The sequence below is a fragment of the Neovison vison genome, chromosome 2 (assembly GCF_020171115.1).
Source record: "Neovison vison isolate M4711 chromosome 2, ASM_NN_V1, whole genome shotgun sequence".
Lineage (NCBI taxonomy): Eukaryota > Metazoa > Chordata > Mammalia > Carnivora > Mustelidae > Neogale > Neogale vison.
The window spans coordinates 214,459,907-214,484,528 of record NC_058092.1 but is presented as its reverse complement, the minus strand read 5'-3'; the positions used below and the strand labels follow the sequence as shown (position 1 = coordinate 214,484,528).

General features: G+C 46.5%; 1 protein-coding gene across 2 annotated transcripts in view; it reads right to left on the bottom strand.

Annotated features, from left to right (window-relative positions):
- WBP1L (WW domain binding protein 1 like) overlaps positions 1-24,622 on the bottom strand; it is a 60,734-nt gene that overhangs the window by 26,807 nt on the left and 9,305 nt on the right. The window contains exon 1 of one of the 2 annotated variants that reach the window (XM_044240408.1): positions 11,064-11,223. The exons of the other annotated variant lie outside the window; for it this stretch is intronic. Within the exon in view, the coding sequence (XP_044096343.1) occupies positions 11,064-11,090 (27 nt within the window). The 5' untranslated portion in view covers positions 11,091-11,223. Of the gene's footprint in view, positions 1-11,063; positions 11,224-24,622 lie in introns of those variants that run through there. 2 annotated transcript variants of the gene reach the window in all.

Genomic DNA, 24,622 nt, shown 5'->3' with positions numbered 1-24,622 from the left:
TTCACTTATACTCTCTCTATCTGTCTCTCTCTAAAACAAATAAACCTTTAAAAATAAAAATGGAATTAATGGTCATTTTTTTTAAAACCAGCAAAACCAGGTTTATTCAAGCAGAGTGGAAAATTATAACCCAAGACAAGCAAGCTACAGCAGAAATCCTGGCAAGCCCCTAGCTGTCAACATTTTCAAACAAAAAGGAATCATACAGAAATCAGATTTCCAGCTTCTCTTGCAAATTCCGGGCCCACATTCCCTTAGCAGTGTATCAGGCTGGCTCACAGATGTATACAGGCTCTGGCCTCACCTCACGCACCACCCACCCCCACCAACAATCCCTGCTGTCCACGAAGTCCATCTGCTTCACTCAAGCTGTCATGGCCTGGCTCCTGTGGGCATCTGATTAGCTCCTCCTGCTCTCAAGTTCAGTAACAGACGTCCATGCCCTCACCTTGAGGTTAAGGCGAGCTGCAGAGACCCAAACATCAACAGCAGACGCGCACCTTCCGTACTGAGGCTCAAGCAACACACTGCACAAGACATGTAAACAGAGACCGGACAAAGAGGAGGGCCCCTCTTCGCTGCACAAGAGGAACAGCTCTGGACAATCAGGAAAACAAACCTCTTGCCACAACACTCAACAGGCTGCAGAAAACCCAGTTCTTCCCAGGATCTGTGTTTACAAAGCACTTGACTGGGCATTTTCCCTTATGTTAAGTTTTCCCCACAGAAACCAAGGAAAGCAAGGCCCAGGGTGGCCAGACAGCTAGAACAAGTTGTCTAGACCTAAAGCCCAAATCGCACTGGAAAGTACGGAATGCTTAGGGGTTATCCTAAACTTTCATGCTAGATGCTGACGGGCACAAAAATGACAGAGAAGATATGGACTTGGCCTTTGAGGAACTCTGTAACAACCATACTGCTAGGCTAAAAAAAAAAAAAAAAGTTGATGTTTCAGCTCTTGTTGCTGAAAATCTTCCTGAAATACTCAGGTTTATTGTGTGCCTTAATTAAGTACCATCTGATTAACAGGATTCATTCTTTTTTTAATGACTTATAATGTGGCAAAGCCTCCGGATCATAGTTTGGAGCACTGATGATATACACACGACACTCACTATTAAAGTAATATACATAAAACACATTTATATAGGACTCTCAAGGTTTTCAAGCTTCTTTAATGGGCAGCCTCTCATTGGAGCCTGCCAGCCAGCACCTGCAAGAGGTCAGAAGGGCTAGGACCCTCGTCTTACAGATAAGGAACTGCCATGTAGTCCAAGGCTAAGAATGACAGACTCCGGATGGTGGAGCCCTGGCCTTCTGACTTTGGGGTCAGTATTCTTTCTAGGACTGGGTTCTAGCTCATCAAAGTCTTTGCTAAATCTTGAAAATGGCTCTTGCTCAAATAAAATACTCACTTCTCTGCCTGGAAAGAAGTATGGCCTTCACAGATAATCTGAAATATGGAAGGTACCAGTAGATTTATCACTGATATGCTTTAAAAGAGATTCACCATAGTTTCATTTGACAGAGAAGAGAACATGTGGGATCACAGAGATCATCCTTGCTTTAAGCAAAATTCTAAATTTAACCCCATTTTTTTTCTCAAAAGTTCCAGCCCACTGCAGCAGGCTTTTGTTGGGAGCAAAAGAAATAATAACAGGACTTGTCCTGCCTGCTGTCTGTCTGGAGAACCGTTCCAGAGATTTACTGCCAGTAAAAAGTTCGACACTGTTCAAGGAAACTATTTACTTCTACCTGGGACAAAGTGTCACAATAAAAATGGTCCCCCTGGGCATGTGATGTAATGGGCACCGGGTGTTATACAAGACTGATGAATCACGAACTCCACCACTGAAGCTAGTAATACACTATATGTTAATTTATTGAATTTAAATAAATTTTAAAAATAAAATGTATTTTGTAAACGACAACAACAAACTCCGATATCTGTACTACAGAAACTTATTAGCACGGCATTAAGCAAAAATATAGTAGAAATGGAGTTACATATCAAAGATAATGCTCTTAATATTATGAGTAGTGTTTTCCATCGGTCTTGCATCGGGATACACACACTTTATTGTCAATACCCTGCCTATAAAGTTAGAAAAAATTGCTAAGCTTATCACAAATTGATTGAATACTGCTAAATACTAGGGATGCCTGGGTGGCTTAGTCAGTAAGCCCCTGCCTTTGGCTCAGGTTGTTATCCCAGGGTCCTAGAATTGAGCCCCAAGCCAGGGTCCCTGGTCAGGGAGGAGTCTGCTTCTCCCTCTCCCTCTGCCCCTACCTCCCTGCTCGTGCTCTTTTGCTCTAATAAATAGATACAGATAAATATAAAATAAAGGTCTCCCTGGTAACAGATACAAGATTTAAAAAAAAAAAATCTTCAGAATCCAGAGGCTATGTCTCCAAAGGACTCTGAGTAACTTAAAGAATTTTCTGAACTCTAAGACATGACATTTAGAGATGAAAGGAGGGGCGCCTGGGTGGCTCAGTCAGTTAAGCATCTGATTTTGGCTCAGGTCATGATCTCAGGGTCCTGTGATCCCAGATCAGATTCCGCATTCAGCAGGGAGTTCGCTTCTCCCTCTCTCTCTGCCCCTCTACCACCATCCCCGCCCCCATTCATGCTCTCTCTCTCTCTCTCTCTCTTTCTCTCATGCTGTCTCTCAAATAAATGAATAAAATCTTTAAAAAATATAAAGATTATGGGGTGCCTGGGTGGCTCAGTGGGTTAAAGCCTCTGTGTTTGGCTCAGGTCATGATCTCAGAGTCCTGGGATGGAGCCCTGCATCCAGCTCTCTGCTCAGCGGGGAGCCTGCTTCCTCCCTCTCTTTCTGCCTGACTCTCTGCCTACTTGTGATCTCTGTCTGTCAAATAAACAAATAAAATCTTAAAAAAAAAAAAATATATATATATATATAGAGAGAGAGAGAGAGAGAGAGAGAGATTAAAGGAGACACCTGATGACTTAGAAAAAGGGGAATTTACTACTTTATCAGAGATAGAGTACAACAGACCGAAGTCCCAGCAATAGGCACTTGGCTTAAAATATGGCCTGTTACTGAAATAACTGTAGCCTATTCTTTAAACTATATCAAGTTATTTAGGCACTACTGAGATCCCATCCTTCTGAAAGCAGGTATCCAGATTACTACTATCCAGAGTAAAGGATAAATTACCAGTTCCGGAAGGGCTTGATCTTAGCTACTGGCCATAAAAAATTAACTCCATACCTGCCCTTGACAAGCATAGTACCTGCTAATTAGGGGAAACCATGATGTTAAGATTCTAAATCTTTGGGTAGGTACTTAATACGTATTGCTTGGAAAGCAGCAGGAAGAAGTACACCTATTTTCCCTATATTCAAACATCTCAGTCCACTCTCCCTGAGACCTGTGACTTCTGTGACTGCTCCCTAAGCGGACTGGACACACCAGGCATCAGTAAGACCAGCCATGAGTTTCTCTGCCTCAGCTCTACTGTCACTGGGAGCCAGATAATTCTTTGTGTAGGATGTTCAGCACCATCCCGGGTCTCTACCCATTAGATGCGGGTAGCAACACCCCACCTCCCAGATTATGACAATCAACAACCTCCAAATACCGCCAAATGTCCCCCAGGTCAAGGGGCAAAATTGCCTGTAGTTTAGAACCCCTGTTCCAGCCAAACCGCACTCACTACATGATTTAGTGCAGAGCCGCGTTCTATGTGGTCTTGCTGCCTGATTGCCTCATGGGCCCTCCAACCATTCTGTGAATTCCCCAGGAGCAGAATGATGTCCATCTCCCAAGTGCGCCTGCCCTAGCAAAGGATCAGACATGCAAAAATCTTCAGGAAATGCTGACCCTGCTGACTGATCGTCGAAGAACCAGAGGGGCTAGTCCTGCCCCACGCTCCCCTGTGCTTCTCAGCTACGATGGAACAAGCAGTGGCCTGAGGGAAGCTTCCAAGGGTAAGACTGAGGCTGTGGTGATGTGATTTGCATGACTGCTGAGAGACCTGCCCACTGACCCAGCAATCAGAGTCGGGCCCATAAACCCAGGGGACAGAGAAGTGATAGCACGTTCTATTTTTCTTGGCAGCTTGCCCTGGCCTATCCTGGGCCTTCCCACCACCCACCAGAGCCACACCCAGAGGAGAGGGAGGTCACAGGTATTCACACCACTGTGTACATAACCCAGGATTTCCAAATCTCTGATGGAAACCACAGGATCAGATGGGCAGTATGCAAAACCAAGAATGAGACTACATGTCACACGTCAGTGAAAGACCTTGAGAACGTGTGTGTTGAGCAAGAGAACCAAACAATAAAAATTTCCTGGCCTCCTTGATGCAATGCCCAAGGGAACCGATGTCTGATGTGCAACACGGACCCAGCAAGCTCCACGGCACTTTCAGGAAAAGAAGTCACTGTGCTCTACTTCAGCCATCCTCTGGGCATGGCTCCGTATTCCCTGAAATGCATACAGCTTTCAGCTTTCCCCTGCTGCCCTTCCTCTCTGAGTAAAAGAACAAGACAGCTCAAGCAAGTCACCTCCCAGGACTGAATCACCATTTCCAGCAACCAGCAGGGGATGCCCCAAAGGTCCAGAATTCAAGTTGAGTTGAGCCCAGCCCAGAGAAGCAACGGCTAGAGGCTACAGAGGTGCATGCAGAAATGCCTAAAGCAAGTCCATGCAGGAGCCCCTTTCAACCCACTAATTCTACAAATGAGCAAGAGTCAAGAAGTGCAGGGGGATGAGAACTAAGAAACTAGTATCTCGGGGCGCCTGGGTGGCTCAGTCCTTGGGCATCTGTCTTCGGCTCAGGTCACAATCCCTGCGTCCTGGGATTGAACTCCACATCCATGCTCAGCGGGGAGCCTGCTTCTCCTTCCTCAGCTTCCCCTGGCTGGTATTTCCTCTCTCACCATCTCTCTCTGTTATAAATAAATTAAATCTTTTTAAAAAGAAGAAGAAAAAGAAGGAAGGAAGGAAAGAAGAAATGAACAAACGAACAAACTAGTATCTGGTTGTTGGGAACTGGGACAGAAAAAGAAATTTTCCAGCAGTTTTTTTAAAGTAGCCCCAAATTCTTGTTCCCTGGACTAAAATCTACCTTTTCAAGGAAAAGGGGTGGGAAGGGGTGGATCCAACTCGTGGGTTATCACTGGAGGAAGTGAATGTTTTCTTTGGCTCCATCCTGGATAAAAGTTTCAAAATCAGCAGATACAGTCTTCTTTTCCACTAAGTTACTGTCCAGTTCACTGGTTTCTCTTTGCTTTGATAACAGAAATGTGATGAAAAACAACCCACATTCCTCTACAAAAGTAGCTTCTTGCCACAGAGATGGTTGGGGGCTTACAAATCCATCTGAGAGGCGCCTGGGTGGCTCAGCCAGTCAAGCATCCAACTCCTGATTTGGGCTCGGGTCATGATCTCAGGGTTGCGGGATCGAGCCCCGAGTCAGGCTCTGCCCTGAGTCCAAATACTGCTTGAGATTCTCTCTCCTTCTGCCTCATGCTCCGTCTCTCTCTCTCTAGTAAACAAATAATAAATAAAATCTTAAAAAAAAAAATCCATCTGGAAGGGCCAAGGTAAGAATCACCCCTTCCTACCTATAGGTGACAGCAGGGAACTGAGGGGTTCTATGGAGCTGTCACAAGACTTTTACACATTAGTGCCAATGAAGATTTTAGCTTTGACCTTGGATAGTACAAACAACAAGTGTTACCTGGTGTTTGCTGCGTTATATACAGACAGTTCCCTTCCAAGCAGGATCTTGCTTAATTTGTCCCTAACCTTGTAGAGAAAGGCTAAGCACACACAAGGGATAGGTTATGTCGATCAGGACTCAATAGTTGGTCATTAGCAGAGTGCAGGGCACACGGGGGGATGGTCTGGCAGATGTGGGTGCAGGTACTACACCAGAGGATACAAGAGGAGAACAACAGAAGTGTCTCAGCCCTGGCCTCCGGTGCCCCCGCAGCCACACATTAGCTGTGTGATCCTAAAGAGAAAAACCTCCTGAGTTTTGGTTTCCTCATGACAGAAAGGAGCTAAGACCTCCTACCTCATGGTGGCTGTCATGACAAAATACCAAGTAACACACAAACAAAATTATCACGTAATGTTGGCTAACATTCAGTAGGTTAGGGGTTAAATCAGAAGTTGGTAAATTCCCTCCTACCTCTCCCTAGTGATGGCTCCCATCCTGCCCCTTTTGGATGGCAATTTCAGTGTTGTCCTTGTGAGACCCTAAGACCTCCTATCAGGCCCAGTGAGTGTCTGGGGTTCAACATTCTGGCTGCCCTGTTAACATTCAGCATCAGGCCAAGCAAGGGCCTGTAGTACCAGCATCCGCTGTCTAGACTACAAACAGCCCCTGGGGCCAGAAGCCTCTGTCCGTGACATATTCCAACACGGGCAGGAGCACCCCAGTTTTGCTGGAGACTATTCATTTCCAGTATCATGGATCATCTCACTAGGGTGAGGACAATTTGGGGGACAGTGGGTCCCTCCCACAGAGAAAGGCAACATTCTGAGGTGCAAGATACAAATTATTGTCTTGATAGACTCCATGGGCCAGCAGCTGCCATCAACTGATCCTTCCACATACCTGCAGGGACAGGTATGGACTGGACTGTGGACAGCTGGACTGTGGACAGGGACACCTGAAGAAAGCCCCCTTCCCACACCTGTGAACTCACAGCACCCTTGTCCCTCTCTAATGGCACTCACCACCACCTGCTGAACATTCCAGTTCTCCTGAGCACTTACTTCCCCTATCTGACTGTAAACCCCTTGAGGGCAGGGATAAAGTTTATGTCTCTTTGTATCTATAGCATGCTTTGAATGAAATATATGCACCATACTTTTTTGATATAGCATGTTAATCCTAAGAATCCTCCTGCATTATGAAATCAATGCCTTCTGAATCAAACATGAAATAGAATTCGTTCAAATCAACAGACTAAGAGTGTTCTGTTGCAAATCTTATTCTATGAAGGTCAGTAATCCATCTGTCAGGTTTACAGGATGGATTCTCTCTTAACCAGAAAACTCATTTTCTCATCTCACCAGTTAATAATAGGATAAGATGCTCAACTGTGGGGTATAGCAAAACCCTGGGCCACGGTACCATGCCCAGAAAGTTCTGCAGGTGACTCTCTTCTGAAGTTTAGCTCCTCTAAGCAAAAAAGGACTGCTCTTCAGTCAACACTAGCTGTCTTAACTGTCCCTTGCATGGAAGAAAAAATACAGCCTAAAGTTTAACTGCCCTTTGCAGACACTGAATTCACACCAGTCTCCTAATGCTTTCCTCCTTCTCTGTGTCATAAAGAATGCCAGCAGTTGGTGAGCCAAAGTCCCTGTCTTGCCTCAGACATACCTAGCACTAAGACTCATAGATGACAGTTTCCTTTCTCACCAACAGGAGAAAAAAAAACAACACTCCCAACCTGGTCTTTCTGGAATGCTCTTTCCCCAGATCATATGTCTGGTAAACTCCTACCCATCCTTCAAGACCCAGATCAGATATCACCTTCTCAAGAAAGCCTTTCATGCATACCACTCTCTACCCCCACTCCCTTCACCACCCTCGCACGCCCCCCCCACACCCCCTGCACTTGACTGAGATCCTTTCCCACCCTATGCAGTCCCAGGTCCTGGGCATTCCTGATACAAGCAGTTACCATGTGACTATTGCCATGCTACTACACCTAGTGGTGCAGGGGGCGCTCTCACATTGTCAGAAACTAGCTCGTCAGAACCACCCGGAGAACTTCATAGGAATGCACATTCCTGGGCTCTGGCGCCAGACCTACAAAATCTACTTTGTCATTAGCCCCACCAATTTTTTTTTTTTTTTTTGCATTTTGGTGATTTTTATGCATTTCGAGAACCACTGCATTGGAGTAGGGGCTCCTAGGAGGTTAAAGGTTGTGCTTTACTGATCTCTGCATCTTTTGTGAAAGGTCCATATTCATTACGTGTTCCAATCTCCTTGCAGTGGCTTTATTCAGTAGATGCTGCATGCGTGACAGTCTTCCACAGAGTAAATGCAAATGGGCACAAAGAGACAAGACTGTCTTAGCTGGAACCTGGGCCGCCTATAAACAACCTTCGGAAGATACGCCCCAACTGAAACAATGCTCTTCTCACACAGGCACTGGTCAGAGCAGTCTAGGTAGTGAGAGAAACTCCAGGCTTTAGAATCAAAAGATCACAAGGTGCAATTAAAAATAAACAGCGTCCTGGGATCGAGTCCCACATCGGGCTCCTTGCTCGGCAGGGAGCCTGCTTCTCCCTCTGCCTCTGCCTGCCTCTCTGTCTGCCTGTGCTCGCTCTCCCTCTCTCTCTGACAAATAAATAAATAAAATCTTTTAAAAAATAAATAAATAAATAAACAAGGTGTACCGGGGTGGCTCAGCCAGTTGAGCATCCAACTCCTGGTTTCAGCTCAGGTCATGATCTCAGGGTCAGGGGATCGAGCCCCGCATTGGGCTCCACACTCAGCTCAGAGTGTGCTGGAGATGATCGTCCTCTGCCTCTGCCCCTATCCCTCCCCTGCTCCTGTGTGTACTCTCTTTCTCTCTAAAAGAAATAAATAAAATTTTTAAAAAAAAGAGAGAGAGAGAAGAAAAAACAAAACTTCTATTACCATTTTCCTAGCTAGCTGAGCAACTCTAGGCAAACGGCTTCCCTCCCATAAGCCTCAGCGTGCACTTCTGCAGAAACAGAATCACACTACCACTTAAGACACGGTTGTTATGTGGATTAAGAGAGAAAAAGATGTATGAAAGTACATATGTATTATGCATGATAAAGACCAATAGCATAGATATTTTTGTCATTTTTTTTAAAAAACAGAATTATCACTAAGTCATCTTTAGAAAGCTAGCTTTCCCCCCATAGCTCCAGTAAAGAATGTAGTTATACTGTCAGACACAGAAATGCTAGAAATACACAAAATTACATAACCAAAAACAGTCAAAATTTTTACAGGCGAAGGTTTCAATCACCGAAGGTTAGAAAGGGGCTTTAAGGGGATCTGTTCAGAAACAAGAGCTTAAGGGGTCCGTCCGATTCTTAGTTTCAGTTCAGGTCATGATCTCCAGGTCCTGAGACCGAGACCCCCTGCCCCCCACGCCCAGCTCTGCACTCAGCCTGGAGTCTGCTTAAGATTCTTCCTCTGCCCCTCCAAGCACCGCCCCGGCTTGCCCCTGTGTGTGCACACACGCACTCTCTCTCTCAAATAAAGCTTAAAAAAAAAAAAAAAAAAAGATTCACCTGCTGTTGATCCTCTGAGATGCTCCCCAAGACCACCAACCCAAGACCACTCAGCTGAGAGGGGTGACTGGACATGGGCCCTCCTCTTCTCACCTCCTCAATAGACAAGATGACCAGCATACTGGTACAGTACGCGACAGCCTGCCAACCCCCAGTCAGCTCACTCTGGTAGGCCTGTCCACTCTGCCCTCCACCTCGGGTCCTCAGGCTTCTAGTTTCCCTGTACCTCTGCGGTCCCATGAAGTCTTGCATCCCTTAGGGATGAGTACAGAGAAATAATGGTTACATTTTCACTAAATGCCTACTCTCCACCAGCCAGGGTGCTCATGTGTTAAGTACATTCTTTTGTGAAAACCCTTCAGTAACTCTTCCAGTAGGTTTTATTATTTTCCTTTCAAAGATGAGGTTCAGAGCAGTTAAGCGGCCTGTCCAAGACCCTGGGGGAGCCAGGATTTGTTCACAGGCCTTTCTGGCTCCCCCGCCCTGCTCCTTCCACCCTACCACATGGTCCCCACCTCTCCCCCGACATCTGACATACAAGCATGGGATGCCTCACCCAGCACATCTCCAGCACTGCTCCAAGTCCTCACCAGGGCTCACTCTGCCCATAGGTTAAAAGGACAGCCTTTCTTGGGGAATAGAGGAGGTGCTCAAATGACCCCCAGCCCTTGGCCTATCAGAAGCACCAAAGGAACACTGCAGATGAACAAGAGAACCAGAGGTGTGTAGGGAGGAAGCTTTTCAGAGACACTGACTTTTGAAGAATTGGGGGCAACCCAAGGGAGATTTGGTCCCGTACCCCCTCTCTAACAGCGAGATGAGCCTAGCCATCTCTAGCAGCGTCTCGCTAAGGTTTCTGGTTTGATCTCTTCTGTGGCTTTCCTCACCAGGGAACCGGCAGCCAAGAGTGTTTGTGTGTCTGTCTGTCTGTCCCCACCCCCTCTTACAGCCACTGGTTACAGTTACACATTCTGATACAGACCAGCCTCCCAGACCAAAGGGGGTGGGGTGGCCAACTCTCAGAAGCCCTGGAACAAATAGTTGGCAACAGCTGTGTTCTCAGCAGACAGCAGTTGGTCTCTTGCTACTGTTTTCTCATTCCACACTAGGTTACAGACTATAATTTAATGCCCCTACTTCAAACAGCAGTTCGTAAAGCAACCGAGACACTGCCACAGGGGTCTGTTGGCTCTGTAAAGTCTGTCAGGAATGACAAAAGGGGGCCGATCTGACCCCCCAGCCCTCTGAGATATCCGGGACGTCCCTGAACCCCACAGCCCTGACCACATGCGTACAAGGAGAAAAAGCCTCTGGGAGCCCTACCCTCTAGAGGACCCCCCTCTCCCGCCACTCAGAATCTCTCTGGAACCAGAAAACTGTTAAGAAATCTCTGCTAACGAACCAAATCCAAATGGAGCAAGAGAAAAAGCAGTTTGGATCAAGAATCTCCTCTGCTTCTCCTCCTTCCTAGTCTCTCCCCTCGGCTGTTTCCTCTGTGAGGCTATGGAAACAGCTTTATGGTATCTAATGGAAAAATCAGAATGGATGGCCCCAAAACCTCAGGGATGTCGCGGGTTAAGAAGAACACGGTGGCTCTGGAAGTAAGGAGCAACTAGCACACAAGAAGAGAAGACTGGAAATTTCTGCCTGGGAGCTGGCCTGCTCTAGGTACGTGCAAGACATTTTGCTCAAAGGTTCCCTCCACCCCAAGCAGTTAAGTTGTACAACAAACAAGCTCCCACCCTTCTTCCCTGCCCAGACCCGACCCACGATACCCCGTTCAGTTACCTGTCTAAGACCCAAAAGGAAAGGCATCCTGTAAGAGCATCGTCCACACTAACGTTTGGAACAAAGGGCTTTGAAAAGTTAAGGTCTTGGAATGAGCATTTCCCCCAGGTGGGCCTGTGTGTTCCTCGGTCCCGGTTAACCTGCCTTCCTGAGCAAAGAAGAGAAAGTAAACAGAGTCCTGGGACCAGGCAGGCGCTCTCCCTCCCGCTGTCCTCGCTACTCCCCTGCCTGGCTCCGACCCACCCCCACCTTCTCGTGACATATCTCAGACGCAGCAAAGCCCAAGCTGTCTGCCAAGGGGGAAATGACATCAGTTCAGGCACAGCAGAAAAAACTCCAGACAGCTGCTGTGGAATACTGAGGAGGATGTGCAGCCCTGGACCCTGAGACGTCAGCTCCCCTCAGCTCTGAGCTGGCTTGGGGGGGGGGTGCGCGGCACAGGAGTCAAATCCCTCAAGCTTTGAAAAGAGCGACAGTTCTCTGAATAAGGGCTAGCCTCGGGAGCTCCCAAGGTATTGTCTCTCCTCCTTGGGAAAGGAAATGGAGCCCAGTGATTTGTCAGTTTCACAGAAACTTCTCCGTACCCAATCCCACCAGAGTCAGCACTCCATAAATAACAATTAAGCCTGGCGGTCCCAAATTTCTCTAGCGATTGAGGAACCTTTCCCCCAGCTAAGGTAGGACGTGCTACCTCGGACGCTGACCTCTGGAGCCCTCGCGTCTACAGAGTTTATATTTCATAAACAAACTGTGCATGTACAGGTGCCAATATCTTTCCTCGCTTGTCTTACAAAAGGTACAACAAGTCCCACGGCAGCCTCCAAGTTGCCAGTAAAGCAGATCATCTATATTTAAACCGACTCTCGCTTCTGAAAAGTTCACCACCCTAGGTTTGTCATGCTTTCTTCTCCAAGCACAGTTTATGGAGAAGATGGCTAACAGCAAGCTTTGCCCAAGAAGCTACCACCCCGGGGCTGGCGGCTAGGGTAGGCCAGCCCTCCTCTGGCCACCCTCCCCTAAACAGCAGGTCCCCGCCCCTCTCCCTGGCCCTGAATCCTCCCTCAAAGACAACACGAACAAAGAACAAAAGGTTCAAGGTTGGATTTGCACTTGAACAAATGACTCCTTTTGGAGGCCTTTATAAATCCAAAATTACCTGCTAATAAATTCTTAGGCTGCAAATTAATTATATTTCCCATCACTCAAAGCAAGTGTGTCTCATCTTTCTCTTTGTTTTCCACAACAGTTTTCTTCCAGCGATACTCATCGAAGGCCTCTACCACCCAGGGAAATCAGAAATGATTCTTGCAAATTAGTACCTCTCACCCCCGCCTCAGACCATAAATTAGCAGCACACAACACTTACAGCATGGGGACTTGCCAACGGTCCTTCTCAATCGTTAGTGAATCCAGCCAGACACACAATGTGCTGGCTGCAGGTCTCCCACTGATGGTCAAGGTCACACTGACTTTCCTGACAAGGAAATGAATGAGCCAAGCCAGCTGAGCCATTTCCTCGAGGCTCGTTAAAAGAATGAACCTGAACCTGAACCGCAGCCTCACTGCTAGGGGAGAGAGGAGTGACATGTAGAGGGCAGTGGCTTCTGCTGTAGCCAGGTGTTCTGGGGCTGGGGGGCCATTCTTCAGCAAATATGTGTTCTCCAGACGTGGCCACAGAGTCGATCCCATGCCCTGCTACCACTCACACACAGGCCGAATCAGCAGATAGGAGGGCAGGAGACAGGCAGGCCCAGGTATCAGGGCACAGCTTTCAACACCCTCCTTTCATTTCCTGTCCCCTGGCAATCGCTGACCACCACAAAATGCAGCACTGTGACTTTTGTCGGCCAAACTGGAGGAAAGGGCATCCACAGCCCATCCTGGGCCACTCCGGTCTGAACTTACCTAATAAGACATGGTGGCAACTGCAATTCTCTGCAGAAAGTCCCATGGCGTAAGTGTACTTATTCATTCACTGCACACCTACTGAAGGCCCACAGTGTGCCAGACACCGTCCTAGGCACTGGGGACACTTCCATGAGCAAAATGCTCAAGGACCCTTGCTCTGATGGGCTACAGAAGCATGCCCCATTTCTGAATAACACTCATCAGCAGTGATCTCTGAATAAGTGGAATTGCAGCGAAATTACTAGAAACCCAAAAATAATTTTGTAAAAGTTCAATCTAAATTATCAAAATTGCATCATAGGCTTCCCGATTTTCCCCTAATGAATCATCATCCTTTTATGGATGTAACTCAAAGCAGTGTTTCTAATCAGCAGCTGTCTACTTTTATCTTATAAGATTATAAAATCCTGTGTACAAGGCGGCGTTAAAACTCAATGCATTACTCCTAGCACAGTACCACTGTACTCCAACAAAGTGATTGCTGATAATGGCTGCTTTCTCACTGATCTCCTTGACCCTCCCACCCACCCCTTGGGGATTAACCCTCATTGAACACTGAGAGTTGGGGGAAGTGAGGAGGAAAAAGAGACTCAACTAGAAAATGTAGGCATCCTTGGGAGGGCAAGTTCACTTTTTGCCATGTGACCACAACCCAGTGACAAAGTAGTCAGCTTTGGGATTTCAAAGGCAAGATGATCATTAGCAACTCTACTCATCTGGGGAAAAAAAAAAAGAGGTCCCTTTATGTAAGTGACCCAGGTTCATACTTGATAGACAAAGGTAAGTCAAATCCTTCTACAAACAATGTTAGTCATCTGCCTGACAATGCAGAATTTAATTCGATGCTGAATTCACCAATTTATTAAAAAAAAAAAAAAGGAAGTCACACTATACCAGAATTAAGCAGGATGATGTCGTCAAAATGTTGCAGTTTAACAACCATCTACGGGCCCAGGCAATGTCTAAGCTACCCTTCCACTGACCCAGCCCCTTCTTCCTCAGTTTAGAAAACCCCCAAAGATAGTAATGCTGAAACCCTTTGGATTTCAAATAATTTATTATTTAAGAAGACACACAGTAACAGTGTATATGTTCCTGGCTAACGGAATGTATCCTTACAATGTAGCTGATACAAGAATCTTTTGGCAGTATCTTTCTAGGCACCCTATACATTTATAATCTTTGAATTCAGGGATGGAGGCGGGGAGAGTTATTTTTTTAGCACTGACAATGAGCCAGACTCTGTGCTAAGAACTCCGTTTAACCCACATTGCACGTAACACCACAACAAACTCATGATGTAGGCATTACCCCTGTTCAGCTGCAGAAACTGAAGCGTATGGACAGCTTGCCCCAGGTCACACAGCTAGCTGTGGGAGAACAAGGATAGGAATAAAGCCTCTAGCTCCAAAGACTCTTTCCTTGACAGCAATACAGGGGTCGTAGCATTAGACCAAAAGTTACCAACGAGGCAAACACCAGAACTGAGGGTTCAAGCTGAACACTGAACAGAGATGCACATCCCTGGTCAGTGTCCCAGAACTCTGTTTTAAAAGACTGCCACTTAGGGCGCCTGGGTGGCTCAGTGGGTTAAGCCGCTGCCTTCGGCTCGGGTCATGATCTCAAGGTCCTGGGATCGAGTTCCGCATCGGGCTCTCTGCTCAGCGGGGTCCTCTCTCTCTGTCTGCCTCTTGCCTGCTTGTGATCTCTCTCTGTCAAATAAATAAATAAAATCTTTAAAAAAAAAAAAAAAAAAGACTGCCACTTATACGGGCTCTGATTGTTGTATTCCGGAGCACAGAGGACAGGCCCTTAGGCCCCAGGACACCCATTCTGACCCACTTTAGAGCCCGAGTTCTATGACGTAAATGATTGCGAAAGCCCTCAAGTTCTCATCCGTTCTCAGCACACAACTAGTCTCCACGCAAGGAGCCAGCTGGAACAGAAGACCTTCCATGCACTGGATCTCAGGTCACTGGGGAACTGTTCCCCACACTGTGTCACGGCAAGGTGAGGCTGGAAGGAGACTAGGGCTGAGGGCCAGGGGTTTCTAATTTCACAAGCAAGGAATGCGAAGAAAGGGTCTTGTCAGAAAAGGACAACAACTGCCAGGCTTCTAGGATAAGAGACAATCTCCAGACCCAAGGCTGTTTTTACTAACAGGAGCTTTGGAGCAGAGGCTGCTGGGCAGACACAGAAACGTCTAAGATGAGAGATCTTTGATCTTTCTCAGGTTGGCCACAGGCACATTTAAATGCCTTCCAGTTTGGACTCAAAAACACCACCAAAAAACCCCAAAACAAACAAACAAACAATCAAAAAACAACAACAGCAACAAAAACCCAGAAGTACAGATGAACTTCAAACCCCAAACCAAAGTGAGTTGCCACAGAAGGCAAACCGAGGCATCCTCATGGCAGGAATGTGAGGCCGGGCATCAATAAAACGACCCTGGAGTAATTATTTTGGGGAATGCCATGGGAAGGATTCCAAACCCAAAACAAAGATCCGCAGAACTTTGCCAAGTAGAAACGCTAAGGACTGCTTAGCTGCCAGAAACCAAGAATACTAGCTTATCTGTGTCCTGGGGCTGGACAAAGGCAGACGTGTAGCAAGCCTGCTGGGACAAGAAAACACACCTTTCCTGGTTTCTGAATAGGACAAGGAGTTCTACAAGTCACACAGGGCTTGCAGGGGTGCCTGGGACGATGTCTATGGATATAGGGGTGCCTGGCTGGCTCAGTCGGTAAAGCACACGACTCTGGATCTCGGGGTTCTGAGTCTGAGGCCCACACCGTGTGTAGAGAGAACCTAAAAACAGAACCCCAAAAAACTAAGACTACTTTCCTACTATTGAATCTTCCAGGAAAGACGGCTGGGCAAACAGCCCTTAACTGTGGTATGTAATCACTTGCTAAACATCAAACAATGTATTTCCAAGAGGGAGTACACTAACATATGCTGACATCTCAGTCCCAGCACTTCAAGCAGGCCTGTGGGACTCTAAAATGGTTCGGACATGCATGGAGATGGTACTTCGATATTGTAACTGTCACTTCCCCTTCATCTGTGACCCAGAAAGTCTCGGTCCCATCCAGCCACCCAGGCTGTAGTATGAGAAGAGGAGTTCAATCACTACTGGATGAACAAGGCTTGCCCTGGAGATTGATTGATTCAATTGCCCAGTTAGGAAGAAAAGACAGCAGGTACAGAAACGAACACAGGCACTCTGTAATAAATGTCGGGGGAGGTGTGGAGACAGTAACTGCAATTAAGAGCTCAAAGAAGGGAGCCGGGTCAGGGACAGAATGGCCAAAGAAAGCTGCATCAGAAGACAGGTATTAAAATAACATGGATGCTAGGGATAGGAAGATAAGCATGGTAGGCAGAGCCAAGCAAAGCCCAAAGCCTGGAGGCAAAGCCCAAAGCCTGGAGACAAAGACATGTGGGGCATCTGAGAAAGACACGAGGCACAGACGAGTTAGAGGGAGGAGGCAGGAGTCCCACACACTGAGTAACTCTGACCAGCATGTTTGTTCTTTCTGATGACTAGGGGAGCACCACAAATAGCAAGGACAGGGATTTCTAGGTAGTATCTAAGGATTATTACTTAGTATCTTACTAAACGTGTGTGTGTGTGTGTGTGTGTGTGTGTGTGTGTAAAACTAAGTATTATTACTTAGTATCCTAGGCTCTCTTTTTGCTTCTTTACATCTTGGAATTGCCCTTGTTACACTCTGGGTTGGGGGGGAGGTAGAGGGAAGATACCTCTTTCAAAGGTCTTTTAAACAGAGAGAAATAAAAGTAGCAGAAGGTGATGATGAAAACTCAAGAAAATTCCTTTATGCAGAGTCTGACCCAGCTGTCTTGTCAGAAAAAAAGAGAAAACACACACACACACACACACACACACACACACACACGTAGTAGAAGGTGAAACCAGCTTAAGGACAGCTCCCTGAGGTTTCTAGCTTTCCTGCCCCCTAACAAGAAAATCTTTCTGTGTTGACAATCACTCACTCCACAAATATTTATTACCTTCTGGGACGGACATTTACTGCCTGCTCCAGAGAGTGCAGGGGTCTCTGAAACTCAGCGTGGACAGTGGGCTGTCCCTGAGTTAATGGGCTGCCACTGATCTGCACCTCTAGCTTTATCAAGTACAACAGCAGCCTTGTTTGTTTTTGTACCGAAATGCCAGGTTTTTTTTCCTGTCCTGAAAACAGTTCAAACCACTCCCCCCCACCACCAAACCAGCAAGGAGCCAAGAATGACATGACAATCAGCAAGCTCGACTCAGGGCTGTCCCCTGACACTTTTCACATCTCCCTCCAAGCTGCTCTCTAAACTGAAGCTTGGAATAAGAACAAAAGGGGGGACATGGGTCACGCCCAGTACATGACCCACACTGCGATGTAACCAGGAAAGAGCACTAACTCTGTTAGGAAAATTAGTCTTCGAGGTCTCCCCTGAATCTGATTTCATCTCTCCCTCTTATTTCAACTCGAGCAAGACAAGGAGAGACGTGATCCGCTTTAGGTGGCAGCTCCAGGACAGGGGTGGCAGGCCAGTAGTAAGGGTTAACAAGGCCCTCTGGCCACAAGGTTTTTGTTTGTTTGTTTTGTTTTGTTTTAAAGATTTTATTTATTTATTTGACAGAGATCACAAGTAGGCAGAGAGGCAGGCAGAGAGAGAGAGGAGGAAGCAAGCTTCCCGCCAAGCAGAGAGCCCAGTGTGGGGCTCGATCCGGACCTGAGCTGAAGGCAGAGACTTTAACCCACTGAGCCACCCAGGCGCCCCGGGCCACAAGGTGTTAAGAGCAATTACGCACCCTGTCTAGAGAGAGACCATCTCGGGTGTGCTTCTATAGGAAAAACCACCCACTCATTTACGTGCTCATAAGCTCAGCAAAACGGTTTCTTCTCAGGCCTAACTCTTCGAAAGTAAAATCAGCGTAAGTGCAAGATGTTTAACTTTCACTGGTGTCCCTCACCTTACCAAGCAATGCTTTGCACAAAGGAGGCCCTCAAAAGAGGATAAAGAGATAGATAAAAAGGATAAAGGATAAAGAGACTGAGTGGCTCAGTCAGTTAAGCGTCTGCCTTCAGCTCAGGTCATGATCCCAGGGTCCTGGGATTGAGCCCCACATCGGGCTCCCTCCTCGACAGGAAGCCTGCTTCTCCCTCTCCTGCTCTCTCTCTCTGTCAAAATTTAAAAAAAAAAATTAAAAAATAAAAAAACTTCAAAAAAAAAAAAAAGTAAAGAGACATATGACTGTAAAAGGGAAGCTAATACAGCTGAATCCCCAGACAGTAGTAAGGGTGACATTTTCATGGCCACAGAAACCCGATAAACAGCTAAGAGATAGGGAGAACACATGGATATTACTGGGAAACCCTATGTGTGACCCCATTATCTGTACACCTGTAATTTCTCTGCCAAGGAATTTAAAGCATTTAAGCCATCTCAGAAGCAAAATTCCCATACTCAAGGTAGAACTGGGATGTGATCTAACCCCATTAGTTTTTCGATTATGGGGACTAGGATGAAGCTGCTCCTGGTTCTGTTGCCGGACACCAACTAACTCACTCCATTAAGCACCACCTAGAAGTTGCCTTTTTTTCTTTTTTCACATAAAGGATTGAGAAACTTAATAAGGTCTAGCTGGAAACACAGCTCCTGGCACCATATCTTCCCTCATTTCCTGGATCTTACGTAAAATCAAATATTACCTCCTCCCTCCTTTGGCTATTTGATAACCAATCTACTCCAGGTCTAAGAGCTCATGGTCAAAAGCACCAGAAGGAAACATTAAGACAATTTATCCCTCCCGTAAGTTATAAGGGGTGGAAAAGCTTCTGGAACACACACATCCACACCCCCAAGTAAAACGATGACAAAGGGTGGTGGAACCGGAGAAGGTTTCACAGCAGATGAATCCTCCGTTCCCTTTGTCATATAACGTCCAACCACAGGCCACACCTGAACCCCATATTCCCAGGCCCCAGAGAGTGGGGCAACACAGAAGACAGCAGTAGGTAAACTCTACTTCAAAACCACCCCAACCCAGAGCCCGAATCATGAAGCACTAGAGCCAAGCAGAAGAAGTAGGCAGAGATATGCTACAATACAGGCCTGAAGCTTAGGGAGAAAAAAGCTAAAAGTGCCTTTAAGAAAGCACCCCCCCCACCACGTCATGGCAAGAAGGGAAGTCAATGCAAGCCATTGGCCCTCCCTGATCTTTGCACTTCTATCCACTGTTCCAAAGCCTTCCATTTTATTCAAGATCCACATTCTGGGCAAGGTGTGCTCAGTACTGCAGAAAGGTAGAGCTAAGCAGCGAGACAATAAATCATCATCCTCGCAGAACTCAAGGTTTATAAACTCCTTCCACATCCGTGTTAGGTGCTCCTTGTATCAGCTGGTGAGAGGGCTAGAAGCTTCTTCCTATCCCCACTTGCCAGACAATAGAGCGAACGTCCAAAAATGTACAGCGGCCTAGGACCAGATTTCTGACTGAAGGGACAGAGGTCTTCCCATGGAACCCCAGTGAGTGACACACATTAGACGCGCCTGGGGCGCTGGCACTCTCCCGTGCTACAACCTAACCTCAGGACTGCACACCAACTGCTGAACTTCTCTGAGTTGGCTGGTTTCTTCTATCAGCAGCCATTTCTGTGGTATGAGGCCCATGTGGTCAAAAAAGACTGCCATCTCGCTGGAAGACTCACGACGCGGGTGCTTTCCAGGGAAGCCTCTGAGTCGTCTCACAGTTAAGAAGCCTGTTCAACCCCAAATCTCCTACATTTCAAACAGCACAGCCTTTCTTTCTGACTGAACATCTGCTCATGGCATCATTATCTCTATGGTGTCTGTCAGCCTCCAAATGCTAGGTTCCATTTCTCCCTCAGCAGCTTTGTTCATCCGCTGTGACCACCACCCCCCTGCCCCCTACTGTACCTTGAGGGCAAGCATAGTCAGCCAGGCACAGGATGGGGACACGCAGCCGACACCCCTGGAGAGGTGAAAGAGGACAAAATACGCTTCTCATTTTCGCACTTTTCTCTGAACGTTTGTGCAATCTCAGATAAGAGTAGGATTTTCCCCCCAAATTCTCCCTGTGCTAGAAATTGAGGGCAAAAGTCCCAAGTTAATCTTTCACCTTATATACTGGGGAGTGGTTGGAAAGGGATATCCAACGGGGTAGCCAAGATGACAAAGAAAGGTGGGGGGGGGGCGCTGCCGGGATTGAAACTCCACCACCAGACGTGGTCAAGTGAAAGAGAAAGCTGTAGTTGGAAGGGTGCCTCTGGCCTTCACAGGACTGGGAGGTGTTCTTGGGGAGCAACTTTTTTTTAAAGTAGTAACACACTTAGGGTTAATTACTTATAAAAGCTGAAGAAACGTCATAGCATAGCCACATTTTGCTAATGGTATTTCTACCTTTGGATCTAACTTAACTTTCACAGACAAGATCCTATAACATGAAGCAATTACTGTCCCTTTTTTTAGGGTGTGGTACGGTATGGTGTTGATGCTGAGGAACAAAATCCTTTTATCTTTTAGAGATTCAAACAGAACTATTCATGGTTGAAATGATAGGAAGTCTGCAGCCTTCTTCAAAGTAATGTCGCTGGGCATGAATGGAAGCCAAAGTGGGTACAGCCAGACGAAGACAGAACATGACAATAAATTGCTGAAGTTGGGTGCTGGGGACCTGGGGGCTCGTTACGCCATTCTCCTTATTTTTATACATGCTGAAACTTTCCAGAATAAAGATATTTAAAGGATTCTATTCCTAATAAAGTCTGATCTTGACCCAAAGTAATACTAAGCTGTACAGAGCCCATGAAGGAACTAAGGAACACCAAAGCTCAAGTGACAGAAGGAAAAAACAGAAAAACGGGACATTCCCCCAAATGAAAAACAATTGTGCTTCAAAGGGCACCATCGAGAAAGTGAGAGACAAAACAAAACAAAAACCACCGATAGGGAAAAATATTTGATAATCATTTATCTGATAAAGGACTCATAAAGGCTTCTTAACGTGAGACTCCTCAGAGGTTTTCCTAGAAAGCACATGCATCGTGCGTCCTGGAGAGAGACGGCAGCTTTCTTTGACCACATGGGTCTCTTATCGCAGAAATGGCTGCGTCAAAGCCATCTCTGGGCAATGCTGATAGAAGGAACCGGCCAATACAGAGCAGTTAAGCAACTGGGGCTCCAGGGTCATGAGGAGAGATGGTAACAAGGGAGAAGGCCAGAGCCCCAGTAAAGTCTAGTTGAAAGGGGAAAATCCTCTGAGCAGTCCCTCACTGGGACTCCATGAGAACACTTCTGTCCCTTTAGTCAGACAAAGGACTTTAAAATGGGCAAAGAATTGGAACAGACATTTCTCTAAAGAAGATACATGAATGGCCACTAAGAGCATGAGATGTTCAACATCAGTAGTCATTAGGGAAATGCAAATCAAAATTACAATGAGATCCTACTTCACACCCGTTAGGATGGTCATGATAAAAAAGACAGACAACAACAGGTGTTGGAGAGGATGTAGAAAAATTGGACCCCTCGTAATTGCCAGTGGGGGACATGACATGGTACAACCACTTGGGAAAACAGTCTGGCAATTCCTGAAAAAAAGCAGACAGAGAGTTAGCATAGGAACATTAATTCTACTTTGAGGCACAGCCTAAGAAAAATAAACACACATGTCCACACAAACACTTGTCGACCGACGTTCAGAGCATTACTCCTAATCGTCCCAAAGCGGTAACAGCCGAAATGTCTATGAGCTGACCCACCGAATAAAATGCATTCTACCCATACAGAAGAATATGAACGGAAAGGGAAAAGTGCTGACGCCTGCTGAAAACATCCCGCTAAGTGAAAGAAGCCAATCACAAAACACCACACAGTGTTACGATTCTATTTACATGAAGTGTTCAGAACAGGAAAATTCAGAGTAGCAGAAAGTAGATGAGTGGTTGACAGGCAACAGGGTTCGGGGGGCTCAGGAAGGGAACTACTAATTGATATAGGGTTGCTTTCTGGGGTGACAAAAATGTTCTGGAATAGACAGGGGTGACAGTGGCCCAATCTTGTGAACATGCTAAAAACCAGAGAATCGTATGCTCTAACAAGGGTGAATTTCATGGTGTGTGAACTGTATCTCAATAAAGCTATCATTACTTTTTTTTAAAAAGCCTCAGAAACCAACCTCCCCTCAGAACAGGAAGTACAGTACACCTCAGTACAGAACGCTATGTGCTGAGGGGGGACAGACCTGCCTGTGGTCTGGCACTGCGGTCAGAATGGACGTCCAGCCGCAACTCCCACACCCAAGACAAGACACAACTACTTTGCTGATGATAACGCCTCTCTTCCTCACTCAAGAGGGCACGGTGATGTACAGATCAGGATAACTGTATACATTCTAAATTACCTGCTCTGAAAATAAACAATTTCATACTTTATTATTAGCAAACAATAGCTGGAAAAACACCCCCATCAGACTGCCAAGGCTGGTAATACGGAAAGTCAGTCACATGCCTTCTGGACTAGGAGCTCACTAAAATTCACCTTAAATTCTTCCACTGGAAACAGATCTTGGATCAGTCAAGCAATATGGAAGCCTCAAGCGTTCCCCAAAACTTTAAAAAAAAAAAAAAAAAAGCCAGATATTACACAGGCTAACATTAACCAAGTAATTACTATGTGGCGGACACTGCTCTAAGTGCTTTGTGAGTACTAACGCAATTAATCCTTACAATAACTCAATTAAACCACACAATAACCCTATAAACTGGGAGCTACTATCCCATTTTACAGATGAGGAAACTGAGTCAATTAACTACCCTAAGGCTATCTGGAGACAGTCTGGCTCCAGAGTCTGCACTCTCAGTGATGACACACACTTCCAAGGACTCCTTCTGGGATGACCACCACGGAAGGGTGGCTGGTTAGACCTGTGTGCCACCCAGCAGCTGGCTAACAGCTACACGCCATCGGCCTGACATCTCCCAGGAGCCTACAAACCATCTCCCTCAGCACCTGAGCAGGCACAGCCAGGCTTCCTCACTCCAAGCACACTGTGGGTGAATCCTGCTCCCCAAGGGGAACACCGGGGTCACAAAGACAGGGAGGAGACCAAAAGCTAAGCAAGTCAGAGACCTACCTGGCTTTCAAGAAAGAAAACAGAAATGTTCCCCTATGTGCCTGGGTAGAGTCAGAAGGCACATCTTCGGGGCCCCTGGGTGGCTCAGTGGGTTAAAGACTCTGCCTTCGGCTCAGGTCATGATCCCAGAGTCCTGGGATCAAGTCCCACATCGGGCTCTCTGCTCGGCAGGGAACCTGCTTCCCTCTCTCTCTCTCTCTCTGCCTGCCTCTCTGCCTACTTGCGATCTGTCTCTCTGTCAAATAAATAAATAAAATCTTTAAAAAAAAAAAAAAAAAAGAAGGCACATCTTCAAGGATAAACCAACGGCATAGATGAAGAAATGTTGCTTACACACTGGGGGTAGGGGGGCTGAGCCCCTCAAAAACCCTATTGATGGGGATGTCTGCTGACACAACCGCTTTGGGAGAGCAATTTAGCACCATCCACCACAAATGTCAAATGTACACACCCACAACCCCACAATCCCTGGTTCCACTTCTAGGAATCTAGCACAACTGCAGAAAGAAATACACAGAATAATGTTCACTATAAAACAGCGTGAACTGGTAAAAACTTTGCTATAACAGACATTCACCTACAGAGCAGGGGTTAAATAAATCGGTCTCAAGCAATAACACACAGGTGGGGCTTTTGGTTGTTGTTGTTTTTGGTTTTTTTGCTTTGGTTTGGATTTTGTTCTTGTAACTCTATACTCACTTCTTTTTTTCTCTCTCTTTTTTTTAAGATTTTATTTATCTATTTGAAAGAGAGCGACACAATGAGAGAGGAACAGAAGCAAAGACAGTGTGAGAGGGAGAAGCAGGCTTCCTGCTGAGCAGGGAGCCCGATGTGGGGCTTGATCCCAGGACCCTGGGATCATGACCTGAGCCAAAGGCAGACGCTTAACAACTGAGCCACCCAGGCGCCCCTATACTCACTTCTGAATGTCATTCCTTTCCTTTTGTTTCCTCTTCTTCAGGCTTTCCTAAACTTTGTCAACTCTCCTTATGATTCTCTTACTGATTAATAATCTCATTTCCAAGCTTTTTTGGGGTTTTAATTAGTGTTACCCTTTCTTTTCTTTTCTTTCTTTCCTTCCTCCCTTCCTCCTCTTTCCTCCCCTCTCTCTCTCTTTCTTTCTTTAAAGATTTTTTTTTTATTTGACAGAGAGAGGGAGATCACAAGTAGGCAGAGAGGCAGGCAGAGAGGGGGAAGCAAGCTCCCCGCCAAGCAGAGAGCCCGACGCAGGACTCCATCCCAGTACCCTGAGATCATGAGCTGAGCCGAAGGCAGAGGCTTAACCCACGGAGCCACTCAGGCGCCCCTCTTTAAATAAGTAGGCTCCATGCCCAGGGTGGAACCCAAATGCAGGGCTCGAATTCACAACCCTGAGATCAAGACCTCAGCCAGATCAAGAGTCTGATGTTCAGCTGACTGAGCCATCCAGGCACCCCAACATGCAGGCATTCTTTTAAAAATCAAGGTATATACG